Source organism: Schistocerca serialis, chromosome 4 (assembly GCF_023864345.2).
Source record: "Schistocerca serialis cubense isolate TAMUIC-IGC-003099 chromosome 4, iqSchSeri2.2, whole genome shotgun sequence".
Classification (NCBI taxonomy): domain Eukaryota; kingdom Metazoa; phylum Arthropoda; class Insecta; order Orthoptera; family Acrididae; genus Schistocerca; species Schistocerca serialis.
The window spans coordinates 26349667-26364081 of record NC_064641.1 but is presented as its reverse complement, the minus strand read 5'-3'; the positions used below and the strand labels follow the sequence as shown (position 1 = coordinate 26364081).

At 39.2% G+C, this 14415-nt stretch overlaps 1 protein-coding gene across 1 annotated transcript in view; it reads left to right on the top strand.

Annotated features, from left to right (window-relative positions):
• LOC126473948 (alanine--glyoxylate aminotransferase-like) overlaps positions 1–14208 on the top strand; it is a 66492-nt gene extending 52284 nt beyond the window's left edge. The window contains exons 5-7 of the mRNA XM_050101310.1: positions 6089–6184; positions 6466–6714; positions 13948–14208. Coding sequence (XP_049957267.1) covers positions 6089–6184; positions 6466–6714; positions 13948–14101 — 499 coding nt within the window. The 3' untranslated portion in view covers positions 14102–14208. The remainder of the gene's footprint in view (positions 1–6088; positions 6185–6465; positions 6715–13947) is intronic.
• The last annotated feature ends 207 nt before the right edge of the window (positions 14209–14415 follow it).

The window sequence follows — 14415 nt, the reverse complement described above, 5'->3', positions numbered from 1 at the left end:
TGAAAGATGGACATACAAAATCTATCTTTGAAAATGTTGAACAAAGTGAAATTGACCTGTAATTTCCATTTTTGTAAATTGGTGCTGCCTGTTTGTATTTAAGTACAGCAGGAAATATCCTTCAAGTCACTGGCTGATTACAAAGATAGATCTAGGGTACGCTTATCAAATCAGCAGAATATTTTGATACTGTGCTAGAAGCACTACACATCACAGAATTTTTCCATGTATTAGGTACATAACAATTTCTGTGTGGCTTCATTTCTGCCTTACCTGTTAACTGGGGACTCAGTTTTCATTTGCTTCACCGCTTTTATTTGTTTGTTGTTTAATAATCAACTTGACTGTATTTGATTTGTTCGTGATGTATTTTATTTTTTATGTTTATTTATTTATTTATTTATCTATCTCTTGTTCCGGTGATCCATGTTGTGACACTATCACAGGATAAGGAACGTGTCAATTTTACAAGCTTTTGACCAGAATTTATGGTAATACATAAAACAAAACAAAAACAGTAAACAGTAACTTAGGTTTAGTACTTGTATTCACTTGTAAAATACGTAAATTAAGATTTTACACATATGGCACTGATGTTTTAATTGTTTCAGAGCAATAATTAACTTACAGGTTTGTAGAATATGATAAAGAGTGTGTTCAATTTTTCACCAAATCTGTGTCCTCTGTCTCTTCCTATAATTTTCCTATAGACGCTGACTGAATCATTGGTTATGAACTACTTTTCTTTTATTATCTTAGCCTAACTGTGCTGGATTATTTTTATCACCACTGACCTCTTTGATGAGATTAGCTATGTTCTGTTACTTTTACTTCTGTATTACTGAAGGTACTTGAGTCATATAATAAGCTGTATAAAATTGCTGCTTGTGAAAATTGCACACAGTAAATGAATTATCAGACATTGAAATTTTTTATCATGTAATATGTCATATCATGACTTATTCTGACACAAAGAAATTATTAAATGTACTTGACAATACAGAACTATCCTGTGTTATGATCAGTGTTTGTGATGGAGCCATTTATTTCTGTAACAACAGCTACATGTTGTGGCATTAAAGATGAGACCACTGAGAAATGAAATTCAAAACTGATTATATCTTATTTCCAAAATAAACTGTACTGATTATGAAGATGGGAATTATAAAGGAGCTGATAACCGAAAAATACCATAAATTGGGTGCAAGGAGTGAGATTGTGGAAGGTGTAGTACTTCTCATACTGAGAATAGTTTTGGTCATTGTTATATGATTTTAATCAGTTTGCACAACGCAAAAGTGGAAGATCTGTAGTAAGAAAAAGAGAAAAGCAAATGTAGTGACCAATCACAAATGAGCCCCCTTTGTCCCTCAAATCCACTGAGGAATGGAGCAGTTAAGCCATGTTCTCTATCAAACTTTTGGCTGTCTCTCATTATGATTTGAAATTAGGAAATCCTCCCCTGCCCCACTTGCACAACATTATCTGTCCTACCTGTCCCAAAGTGGGATTGCACCACCCACTCTACCATTGGGTATCCTTGTCTGTCTCTCTGCTTCTGCTCACAGCCCATTGCTCCACGAGTCATATCTCTGTGCTGGACCTGGATAGAGACCACTAACAAAGGAGTCCCCTTTCTCCCTCTATACCACTGAGGAATTGAACAACTAAATCACATTCTCTGTCCCATATAGTCATCTAGTCATCCACCATTTCTTATTCCCACCATGTCAGTGGTGTTTACTACTCTGTAAGTACCAGGGTCATCTTTTAAAGCAGCAACATCAAATGCCAACTTTGGTGCAATCACTGTACAGCTTTCTACAAGTACTTCACAATCTGTGTCATTTGGATCTGCCCCTTGAACACCACCTTCTCTAAAATACACAGATGAGAATTCTTCTTCATTCCTTCAACCCTTCTGCTAATCTCCCATTCCATTGTCCTACCCCACATTCTCCTACTTATGATACTTTACCTTCCCCCTGCTCTTTTTTTCTCAGTGCTTCTTATAGAAGTCCTCTGCTCCCCTGTCTCTCTTCATTGGCCCTTACAATCTGCATTTCCACAGAAGAAAAGTTCTTGTAACATCCTCCCATTCTTGTTTCTCTCTCCCCACCTGAGGCACCTTCTATTAATTCATTCACATGTGTCTACATCAGAAAAATCTTTCCCAACCAACTCTTGACTTTTTCCTCCTTCTCTCTACATCATGCCGCTTATATTTTTCCACCATCAATTCAAAGCCAAGATTACTATTCCTCCTAGTCAGACTGCAGTGTTTGAAGAAAACAATGGTCAGTGTGTGGGCTACCATTGGCCATTATTTCCTCTATTGTCTGTACCTGATGCTTGTAGGTAGCACTTTACAACAGAGGCTCTCTAGTTTATATGACTTGCTTCTCTTTCGTAATGTATTACTTCAGTTGCTCCACAACTCTGAAGATTCTGCATCTATTATTCTCGAATCAGAAACATACAAATTTACAGTTGCCATACACATCAATAAATATATACACACAAATTGTATTTATATTACATGTGCCCAGTACTTTGCACGCGGGACTGCTACGGTTGCAGGTTCGAATCCTGCCTCGGGCATGGGTGTGTGTGATGTCCTTAGGTTAGTTAGGTTTAAGTAGTTCTAAGTTCTAGGGGACTTATGACCTAAGATGTTGAGTCCCATAGTGCTCAGAGCCATTTGAACCATTTGAAGTACTTTGCAACCTCCAAGGTGCTTGGAGTGGCTTGCAGGAGATCAATCTTCGTGCAGGATGTAGGGCACAAAAGGCACTGGAGCATGTGGCTTGTGGTTTGTTCTTATCCACAATCACAGGACATATCTTCTGTTATGAAGCCCCATCTCTTCAGGTTGTCTCTGGATCGTCCAACTCCTGATCGTAACCTGTTTAAAGATTTCCACACCAGCCAGCTCTCGTTGTGTTAGTTCTTCAGCTTCTGGTGTCTGCAAGTGAGGCGTCGACTTCTTCCATAACTCCAGCCTTGCCTTCTCTGGTGAAATGGTGAGCTTCTCGGATGTTCTCAGGAAGCTCTTTCGCGATCTCAGCCGTTGCTGTGGTGGATTATGTCCATGCAGTGGATGGGCACTGTCCTGTTCCACTTTCAGTCTCTCCTTGTTGGCAGCCACTGTTCTGCATATCCATGGTGGCACTATTCGAGCCAGGCAGTAGAGCTTATCAGTTGGGGTAGGTCTTAAGCAACCTGAGATCAACCTGCAGGTTTCGTTGAGAGCAATGTCTACTTGTCTGGCATGAGATGACCTGTACCAGACTGGAGAAGCATATTCAGCAGTAGAAAAGCACAGTGCCATTGCAGAACTGTGAATAGTTTGTGGATGTGTCCCCGCTAGTTTGCGAATGAGGTTGTTTCGAGCGGAGATTTTCATTTTGGTGTTCTTACAGTGAGTTTTGAATGTCAGAGTTCTGTCGAGAGTGACTCCCAAGTATTTAGGTGCATGATGATGCTGGAGTTGGATGCCTGACCATGCAATATGTAGCTCACGATTAGCTTCCCTGTTCCTTAAATGAAAGGCACACACTTGTGTCTTCGAAGGGTTTGGTCTGAGTTGGTGCCGATTGTAGTAGCTTGACAGTGTTCTAAGTGCTGTTGTCAGGTTTCTTTCCACTCTTTCAAAGCATGAGCTCTGTGTAGCAAGGGCTAGGTCATCTGCATATAAGAATCTCCTTGTGCCTGGGGTCAATGGCTGGTCGTTGGTATAGATGTTGAAAAGAAGTGGAGCCAAGACGCTTCCCTGAGGTAGACCATTTTTCTGCGCTCTCCAGCGACTGCGTTGTCCTTGAAATTCAACAAAAAACCTGCGGTTTTGGAGGAGGGTGCTGAGTAGTCTAACGAGGTGGGCATTATTGATCATATTGTATAGTTTTGCATGGAGTAACCGATGATGGACAGTATCGTACACTGCTGTGAGATTCACGAAGACCACGCCCGTTACTTGACGGGTTTCAAAACCATCCTCTATAAACTGAGTGAGATTCAGAAGTTGCCCTGTGCAGCTTCTGTTTGGTCGAAATCCTGCTTGTTCGGGTATGAGAAGAGGGTCTATTACTGGTAGGATTCTATTCAGAATCATACATTCGAACAGTTTATAAAGGTGACTCAAAAGGCTAACTGGTCTGAAATTCTTTGGATGATTTGCTTCCTTTCCAGGTTTCAGAAGAGCTATCACCCTGCTCTTTCGCCAGATCTTTGGTATTTTGCACTGGTTCATGCAGTTGTTGAAAAGCTGCAGGATCCACTTTCTTGTTTCTGGGCCAAAATTCTTGATTTGCTCCATACAGATGTCATCTATACCGGATGCTTTACCAGTTTTACTCTCCTTAATAGCCTTGTTTAATTCAGATATCTCGAATGGGAGAGTCAGATCCCTCGTTTGTTCTTGAGCCTCTTGCTGTACTTTTGGAACTTTGATTCTATGGCTTCCTTTCCCATTCATGAGCAGTTGGTGTGCTATCTGATCTGCAGTAATGTTGCAGTGTGCTGTGGATCTGGTTGGGTCATTATTGAGGCGTCTCAGTAATCTCCATGATTTATGACTGTTTCTGATGAGGTCAAGTTCTTCCATAGTTTTAACCCAAGAATTCCTTTTGGATTCTTTCAGAGATGCAATAAGTTTATTCCCAGCCGATAGCGTTGTCTTGCCGAATGGATCTTCTTCGAATAGTACCTTATACTCTGTAAATTGAGCACTGAGTTCTGAAGTTAGACCAGGAATGTATGATGTTCGACAACCCCAAGGAATTGCAATTCTGGAGCACCTCTTTACAGGCCTCACAAAAGGATCATACGAGTCAGGTGAAGGTTCAATATTGAGAACTGCAGCGTCCAGCATTTCTGTAAACTTCGGCCAGTTGGCTTTTCTGAAGTTAAATCTCCTTCTGAACGGAACTGTCTGTGGTCTAAGTGCTGCGTAAATTTCGCACATGATCAGTCTGTGATGTGTATTTGGAATAGGGTTGCAGACAGTTTTTATGCACTGTTGTGAGATGTTCTCACTGCAAAATTACAGATCGGAGTTGTATCCACGTTTCCATCTGCCACTGTTGAAAGATGCAGGTTGCTTAGGGTCATGTATAAGGCTCAGATGATTGCCTTCTGTCCATTCTTGTAATGCTGTACCATTCTCATCATCATGCTCATATCCCCACGTGGTGCTGTGACAGTTGAAGTCACCAGTCACTATTTGTTTGTGTTGACTATAAAAGTTATCAGGTAGATTGATTTTGAGATCAACATCCAGTGGTTTGTATACAGATGTGACTGTACAGCCTTTGATTTCCAAAGTTAAGATTTCAATATCATTTGCCTCAGTAAAGGCTGATGATATTATCTATATTTCTGGTTGGACAAATATAGCACTTCCATATTTTGGGTGGGGTCTTTCCGTAGCCAGTCGCATTCCATTTATTTTTGGTCTGCGCATTTCACAGCTTCTGTGGGTCTCCTGTAAGCAGAGTACATCGCATTTGGTTCGTCTGCGCAGCTCTTGTAACAGTTGTTCTTTTGGTGATGATATACCTTCTATATTCATCAATATGATGGTCAACTGTGGTCCTGAAAAGGACCAAGATGATGTTTCTGGTGTGAAAGGATCAGCCGCCAGAGAAACCTGACACCCAGGGTATGCCTGATTGCAAGTCTTATCTTGGTCAGAAATCATTGCAATCTTTGTGGAGGCTCCTTTCATGTACCCCATTCTGCATCTTGATGGGTTCTACAAAATGTGATGAATGAGTGATTTAATGTTTGAAACAGAAGCAGACTAGATCTTTCTAGTACCTACCAGCTGCTTCGTACCTCTTATGTCAACTCATTAGACATTGGACTTATATTCATATAACTTATTTCACACTGGATTTTCCATTTATATATATTACCATATTTAGATATCAAGCTGCTTAATTTTGTTCCAAAGAATGTACTGTAAGCAACTATTAATTTTATTATTTTCCCAATATACTCTGGGATCATTTGAGTGTTATGTAACATTTAATTGTTAACATCACAAAATTTATTTTGTTATTTTATGTTTATAATATCTTCTTTGTAGAGCTAAAATAAGAGGAAGGAGGACACCAGTAAAAGTTTTCTACTTTGATATGACTTTGCTGGGAGACTACTGGGGCTGTTTTGGAAATCCAAGAATGTGAGTGTAATGGTATTTAAGACTGTATTCTTATTACTTAGTGTCTTCCACATGACTTCAAGAATAAGTTCTGATATATAAGTTGACTTTCATTGTGAACTAAGGAATATCATCCAGATGAATCACTGGAAAGGCAGATAAGCAGTGTCATATTTTAATGTAGTTGAATTATAAATCATAATTTTAAACAATCTGCCTGATCTCTAAGAAGAATGTTTAATGAAACATTCTTTATTTTAAATTATATTTCTGAAGCCTGTAATTTTTTTGTTTCATGACAGTTACCACCACACAGTGCCAGTAACTTTATTATACGGTCTGCGTGAAGGTCTGGCACAACTAGCAGAGGAAGGTTTACAGAAATGCTGGGAAAGGCATAAGAATTGCAGTATTCAGCTTCATGAAGGAATCACAAAACTTGGCCTTGACTTCTTTGTTAAAGACCCAACAAGTAGACTCCCTACAGTAACTGCTATTTCTCTGCCTCCTCACATTGATGGACGAGCTGTATCAAGATATGCTATGGAAAGGTGAGTGTAGTATGATGAAAAAGTAACAGTACCGAAAATTGCTGTTACGAGCAATAATTAAAGTGATGTTAACTGTAATTCAGACTCTTGGAAAGAGGATCATGTAATAATAGTAGGGGATAAAGGCAACCATCAATTATATGACTCAGTTTGACATTGGGCACATCACTGAGAATACTCCTCTCATTTGGGTGAAGAAAATGTCACTCTGATATGCCCATGATGAAGCACATAGTTTATATGATAGCTGAACAGACTAGACAGTAAATAGTTTAAATTTTTTTAGTAAAATTCATCTGAGTGTGTGATCACACCATGTGTGATAAAACTACCAATATTTCTGCTTCTACTGCAGGCAGTCTTACTAAGTCACAAAAACGAACTTTGGCCACAAAAGCCCAAGCTCGTATAGTTTAGTTCTTAACACCTTCAGTATCCCTGCCCTGGCAGGCATGGTAGTTCAGGGAATGACAGGTGGCCAACGCCATGACTAGTGTGTTCTGTCGGTGCCGTGTAGCCTGTGTTTCGGTTACTGTGCAGGTCAGATTTGCCTCATTCCATGACCAGGCATTCTGCAGTGAACATTGATTGTGATTTGGCTGTTGGCTTATCTTTCTACCACTCTGTGGTGGAACTTGTGCAGGTAAGAGCAATTGTTTTCAATGTATCATTCTTTATCTATAAAATAATCATTTTGAGCATAATTATACACAAATTTTATTTGTGTGGACATGTCTCAAAACAGGTGCGCATGTAAGAGGAAATTATTTCGTCATAGTAAATTTGTAGTAAGTATAAATTAAAATGTGTTTTGAGATATGTCTACAACTATAAAATTTGTGTGTAATTACACTGAAAATAATTATTTTATAGATAAAAAGTGGAAAATTGAAAACAAATGCACTTGCATGCACATAATTCATCACAGAATAATAGGAAGATGAACCAACAACTAAATCATAACCTACAGTCACAGCAGAGTGCTTGAGCACAGAATGGCACAAATCAGACATGCACAGTAAACAAAACATAGACTAGATGGCACCAGTAGTCTGAACGCACTAGCCATGGAATCAGCCATTTGCTGTGCCCCAAGCTACCATGCCTGGTGAGGTGGGTGCACCGAACATCTTAACCTTACAAAGGTCACAATATGCAACTCCAAAGAAGCAAAATTACCTGTTGGCACCAGGAATAGATATGAATTGGCACTCTCCAGCATTGCAAAAACAAATTTTCAAACTACCTTCTTAGGCACTCCCACAAGTTATGTCACTATTATTGTTATTATTATTATTATTATTATTATTAGCACTTATTTTTATTTTATGACCTTCACTGGACCATTCTAGTCAAATACACAAAGGCTTATACAAGGAGTTGTTGTTAATCAAAGGTTTGTACAAGTAGTTGTTGTTATTCAATAATACAATTCAGTTCAGTAACAAGTCAGTAAGACATTCAATAATACAGTGGTTGTGGAAGAAGTGTTGTAATTTATTATTACATAAATGATTTTTTGGTCTTATATCTGCCCAATATTTCCTCATTCTTTCATATGTTTTCTTTTTTAGCTGCTGGTAAACCTTTTGGGATGTGAGGTTATGGGCCAAGGAACTCTTCTGTCCTTGGACCACGACCTCACATCCTGAAAGGTTTACCAGCAACTATGTCATCCAGTCGTGAAAGCCTTCATTTTCTTTTTTGTTTTTCTCTTTGTCTGATATCACTCTTCCATTAGTCATTTTATTGATCTTTGTTTGTAGTGTGTGATATCTGATTCTCTAGATTCAGTGACTGAAAATTCCTTTTAGCTGCATGACTAGTAGTAGTGTATTGCAAACAGCCCCTGTTTCTATAAATTTAAGTAAATTTTTAAAACAAGAATACCAGTGTAATCAAGTAATGTTAAGCTATAAATGGATAGTAAATAGCATCTATTTAATGTAATTGTGGAAGCAGGAATTCTTTTTGAGTGCCTTTCCTTTAATTCATTAGGTTACATTCAGCCAGTGTAAAAATAAACAATATTAAGCAGTGTAGTTGTTGTTAATTAACTTACTAAGAGTGGCATCTCTTTTTTAGTTCATATCTGACTGTAATAATATCTCTGAAAGTTGCTCTTCATGATGGGAGCTACAGAACACAATAATTGAATGAATCAGTGAACAGTGTATCGGCTGAACAATATGATAAAACCTGTATTAAGATAATTTTGGAACTCTTGAAGTAAAGGGATAAAAGGCAGATATGGGTGAGAGATGAGAACATTATTAGATGTCATGGATAATATAACAGGGAACATGAATAATCTGAGGATGAATAGCATGATACAAAGAGAAATCGTAATAGATGCCAAATAAAGAACAACGAGGGATAAAAAATCTTTTTAAAACATTCCATTCACATTAAGACTCCATGCATAATCTGTGATTGTGGTATACCGTAAATAAGAATGTACAATTTTGAATTCAGCCTTTGCACTAACAATAGATTGTAAAAGTTATTCAGTCTTTTATGTCATAGAAACTTAGCATTTGTGATATGGGGAACTAATGAGGTAAATAATCGTTAAATTATTTTTCAGATAGCTTCTTTCAAAACTATTTATCCTAATTGATTTCAACTGGTTTAAAATGTTTGTACCCAAGCACATAACCTGGTTCTGGAGACAAAAGAACATAATTGACAGTTTATGCAAAAACTGTCATTGCCTTGTCTTGTGCTGTAGTTATTAAAATTCTCTTTAAAAATATTGGTTGCTTTTATAGAATTAATTAAAAAATAAATATGTTTTAGACTATCAAATATAAAAATAAAATATTACTGTTTGAAGAATTCATTCATTGCCAATTTTTACTGCTGTTATATCCAGACATAGATAACTTTACTGTAATATGTAGCTTTGTTCAAATGCAGGGCAGTGTGTTTCCATAGTATATTCAAATTATTTTTTGCCATTTATTGTGATTATGAAAAATATTCATTCCTGTGGAGGAGGCAGGGCTTTTCTGCCACATTTGGTTCAAATGGCTCTGAGCACTATGGGACTCAACTTCTGAGGTCATTAGTCCCCTAGAACTTAGAGCTAGTTAAACCTAACTAACCTAAGGACATCACAAACATCCATGCCCGAGGCAGGATTCGAACCTGCGATCGTAGCGGTCTTGCGGTTCCAGACTGGAGCGCCGTTAACCGCACGGCCACTTCGGCCGGCCTCTGCCACATTTGATTTCATTTTTTGGATGAATAGTTTATTTAATTAACAATACATAAAAGTGAACATATGTAATTATAGACAAAAAGATACAAAATATATGATTAAGTTTTATCAGTATGTTCAAGAGCTGTTCAGTGGAAGATACTTGGTGTATTGCAGAGGGATGAATCCTATTAGCACAGTTAAAAAATCGTTTATTCTGTCGTGAAAATAATACGTCTCTGTGAGAAACAGACAATCTCCGATGAAAACTGTTGAGACAGGGGTAACACAGGGATCAGTTCTTGGGCCATTCTTTCCCATAAGTGCAATCACTGGTTTACCACATAATGTTCCCGGTTATCTGATCTGCTCTGCAGATGACACAATGATAATTGCAAACCATTAAGACACATCAGTATTAAAACAGATGTCTCTGGAACAACTAGTTTCCTTTTTTCCTGGTCTTTTATCCTATATCTGCATTGGGTTGACATGTTAATTATTAGATTTGGCAATGTTAGTGGTAGAAGGTGGGTGGTTGGCTGCCCTTCCTGTCACCATAACGTCTCCCCCATCCTCCCAAAATCTTCCTCTCTCACCCCCCCCCCCCCCCCCTCTCCCTTTTCTCCGGGTCAGAATTTGTGTACCTTAATCCCAACTGTCTGTGTCTAGTGTTATTCCATGTGAAGATGTGAAGTGTGTGAGCATTTTGTAACTGAGTTGTGACACGGGTACCAGCCAGGTGTAGACTTAGTCGGGTGTGAGAAACCAGCCAAAAGGCACATCCAGAATGGCCAGTACACCTGTCCTTGTAGTCAGTCCATCAGGTGTATTTAATATGGGGCTGACATGGCTCTCCAAATCCTGAAAGCAGCATGCTAATGCATACAGCTATCCAAAAGGGGCACCAGTATTGCTAGATGCTGTGGTGAAATGGTTCTCAGCCAACAAACTACTTTGTAACCCAGATAAGACCCATTGTCTTCTGCTACATATGCATAACAAAACAAAAAAAGTTGGTTAAACTTATGATGTCATATTGATTCCAATTTCATCTGGGAACAACACATCCATCATATTTGCAAAAGAATATCAAAATTAACATGTGGCTAAGATGCCATGAGACCTTGTACTGGTCATCCGCATGACAGTAAAACTTCAGATGAATAAGTTGTGTATTAGCAATGCATTTGATTGTGGCCACTGTGGATGACAAATATTGGTTACTCCAGCTCTGAGCTTACATAAGTACTGAGCTTTGCATGAGTTAGGGAAGTGCCCTTAGTACCTTTATTTTGAAAGAAACAACTACTGACAGAGACATCATTCACGGGCAGCAGTGCTCAAACATTGTGGATTGTTAGAGCAGATAGGTGAGGCTCCTAGCACATTATTCACCAGTTCACTGCTGGACACCATCGCCACCACAACCATCACCACCACCACCAACAACAACAATGATAAGGGAGCATCCAGGAGTGACTGCTCGATATATTATGTACTTTCGCTCATCAGAACTCACAAGGCACAGATATTATTATGGGCACAGGAACACCACCACTTGATTCTTGAAGAATGGCAAAAGTTTGCTATTGGCATGCTGATGGAAAAGTATAAGTACATCAAATATAGTAAGACAAAAATGGACAAAGCAAAATCCAGGATGGAACATAACAATACAATGAAAAGGATAGCTGCTACTCACCATATAGCGGAGATGCTCAATCGCAGAAAGGCACAGTGCTAAGACTGTCGGAACGTTAACTTCCAACCAACAAGGCTTTTGTCAAAAATAGACCACACACACACACACACACACACACACACACACACACACACACACACACACACACACAAATGCAACTCACACACACTTATGACCACAGTCTCTGGCCACTGGAGCTAGACTGCGAGTAGCTGCGCATTATGGGAGAGGCAACCGAGTGGGGGTAAGGAGGAGGGGGGGAAGGGGGAGGGATAGCAGGGCAGGGGTGGGGGGACAGTAAGATGCTGCTGAGAGCATGCAGGGATGAGGTGGAGAATAGGGCTGCTAGGTGCAGTTGGGAGGTTAGATGGAGGGTGTGGGAGAGAGGAGGGGTAGCAGAAAAGGAGAAAAGTAAAAAGACTGGGTGTGTTGGTGGAATAGAGGGCTGTTTAGTGCTGGAATGGGAACAGGGAAGGGGCTAGGTGGGTAAGGACAATGACTTATGAATGTTGAGACCAGGAGGGTAATGGGAACATAGGCCGGCCGGGATGTCCGAGCGGCTCTAGGTGCTACAGTCTGGATCCGCGCGACTGCTACGGTCGCAGGTTCGAATCCTGGCTCAGGCCATTTGAACCATTTTTTTGGGAATGTAGAATATACTGCAGGGAGAGTTCCCATCTGCACAGTTTAGAAAAGATGGTGACGGAGGGAAGGACTCAGATGGCACAGGCTGTGAAGCGGTCATTGAAATGAACATTGTGTTGGACGATGAGCTCAGCAACAGGGTGGTCCAGCTGCTTCAGTCCTGGGTGGTACTGAGTCATGAGGGAAATGCACCTCTGTGGCCAGACAGTGGGACTTTCTGAGATGTTGAGTGACTGGAAAGATAAGGCATGGGAGATCTGTTTTTGTACATTGTTGGGAGGGTAATTATGATCTGTTAAGGCCTCAGTGAGACCATCGGTATATTTCAAGAGGGTCCAGTCTCACTACAGATGTGATGCCCTGTATAAAAGGGACTTCTTGGTGTAGAATGAGTGGCAGCTGTCAAAGTGGAAGTAGTGCTAGTGGTTGATAGGTTTGATTTCGACAGAGGTACTGATGTAGCCATCTTTGAGTTGGAGGTCAACATCAAGGAAGGTGGCTTTATGGGTTCAGTAGGACCAGGTGAAGTGATTGAGTACCGAAAGTCAGCACATTATGTACTTTGCATTCTGCCTTGCAAGGCAAATGGGGCTTGTTGGCTAAAAGCTAACATTCCGACAGCCTTTTTGTTGTGCCTTTCTGTGACTCAGCATCTCCATCATGTGGTGAATAGCAACTATCCTTTTCGAGAACTGTAAGACAGAATACATCCCACCCTCTTGCAAGCAGTGCATCATTCAGGAATGTATGCAGGTTTTCCCATCTGAGGGTTGTTCATACAGGATGAAATGCGGCATGTGGTACATATGCCATCACCTCAGTGGAAAACAATGCAGGAAAAAAGTTCTATGTTCTGGCCATGATGGTCATTCAGGACCAAGTGACTGCCTTATCATCTGATCAATTTCCTCAAGCTGCAGCTGGACAGCTGATCATGATGGCTTATCGATTCTTCTGGAGTCTGTGTTACAGTGTGTTGCCTCTGTCATTAGGGCAGAAGGGGATGTATAAGCTCCTGCCATTATATTGAAAGAATGGTCATCTTGAAGAAGTCACATTGCCATTAACTAAAAATGTATTTGAAGTATCAAAGAAATCATAAAATAGAACAAGACAGTTTCATCTGCTTATGTATTACATAGTGAGAATGTTAACAACACCAGCAAATATTCCAATTTTTTGCAGATCATTTATTTTCTTTGATAAATTTACAAGATAGTATAAACTAGAAATTAATTAACACATAAATCCTTTATTGCTATAGAGAATATGTTTACAATGAGTAAAATTAGACTTAAACGTTTGGTGGATAAAAGCTGATACTCAATACTTACTCAAGTATCTATATGCATAGAGGTCAAATTAATTGTTCAGATCTTTTATGCTGCCAAAGGCATTCTATATTTATAAACAAGTGTAACTTAAAAGCAGATTATTTGGCCAGTATATATTCTGAGGAGAAACAACTACCATTATTCCAAATGCACCATGAAAAAAAGGGTCAGCATTCCAAGAACTGAAAATCACAGGCTTCTGATTCATGTAAGAAAAAGAGGATTACAAGGGACCCACATAGTATAAGGAGTATGTAACAACCTTTTGTAACAATATTCTTAATGGAAGGTTATTAACTCAAATACTTAAAAAAACAAAGTTGTTTATTGTGTTTATTTTTTTGCAGATATGGTCTGGAAATAGCAGGTGGACTAGGTCCAACAGTTGGAAAGATCATGAGAATTGGTCTAATGGGATACAATGCAACTCCAGAAAATGTCTCTCTCACATTGGCTGTTCTCAAGGAAGCTCTTGCTCATGCTACTGCTTCACGTCTTTAACTGATAACTCCATTACTTACTATTTTACTATTATTATGATTTTTAGTGTTACTTTGCATGACTGGTTTAGTTACCATCACAATTGTAATGATCATAATAAAGCTTTTGTTATGGTGGATGTACTGTTTGTTAATCATGAATATGTAATAGATCTAATATTTCCAAAATCTCTGCCCATGACAATTATTGAGTGCACTTATTTCATATTTTTTTAAAAATGTGCTGCCTAATCTCAGAGTTAAACTACTTATCCTTTACAACCAGGTTCACTATTTTTTACTTACATGTGTGGTAACTTGTGAATTCTCGATCGT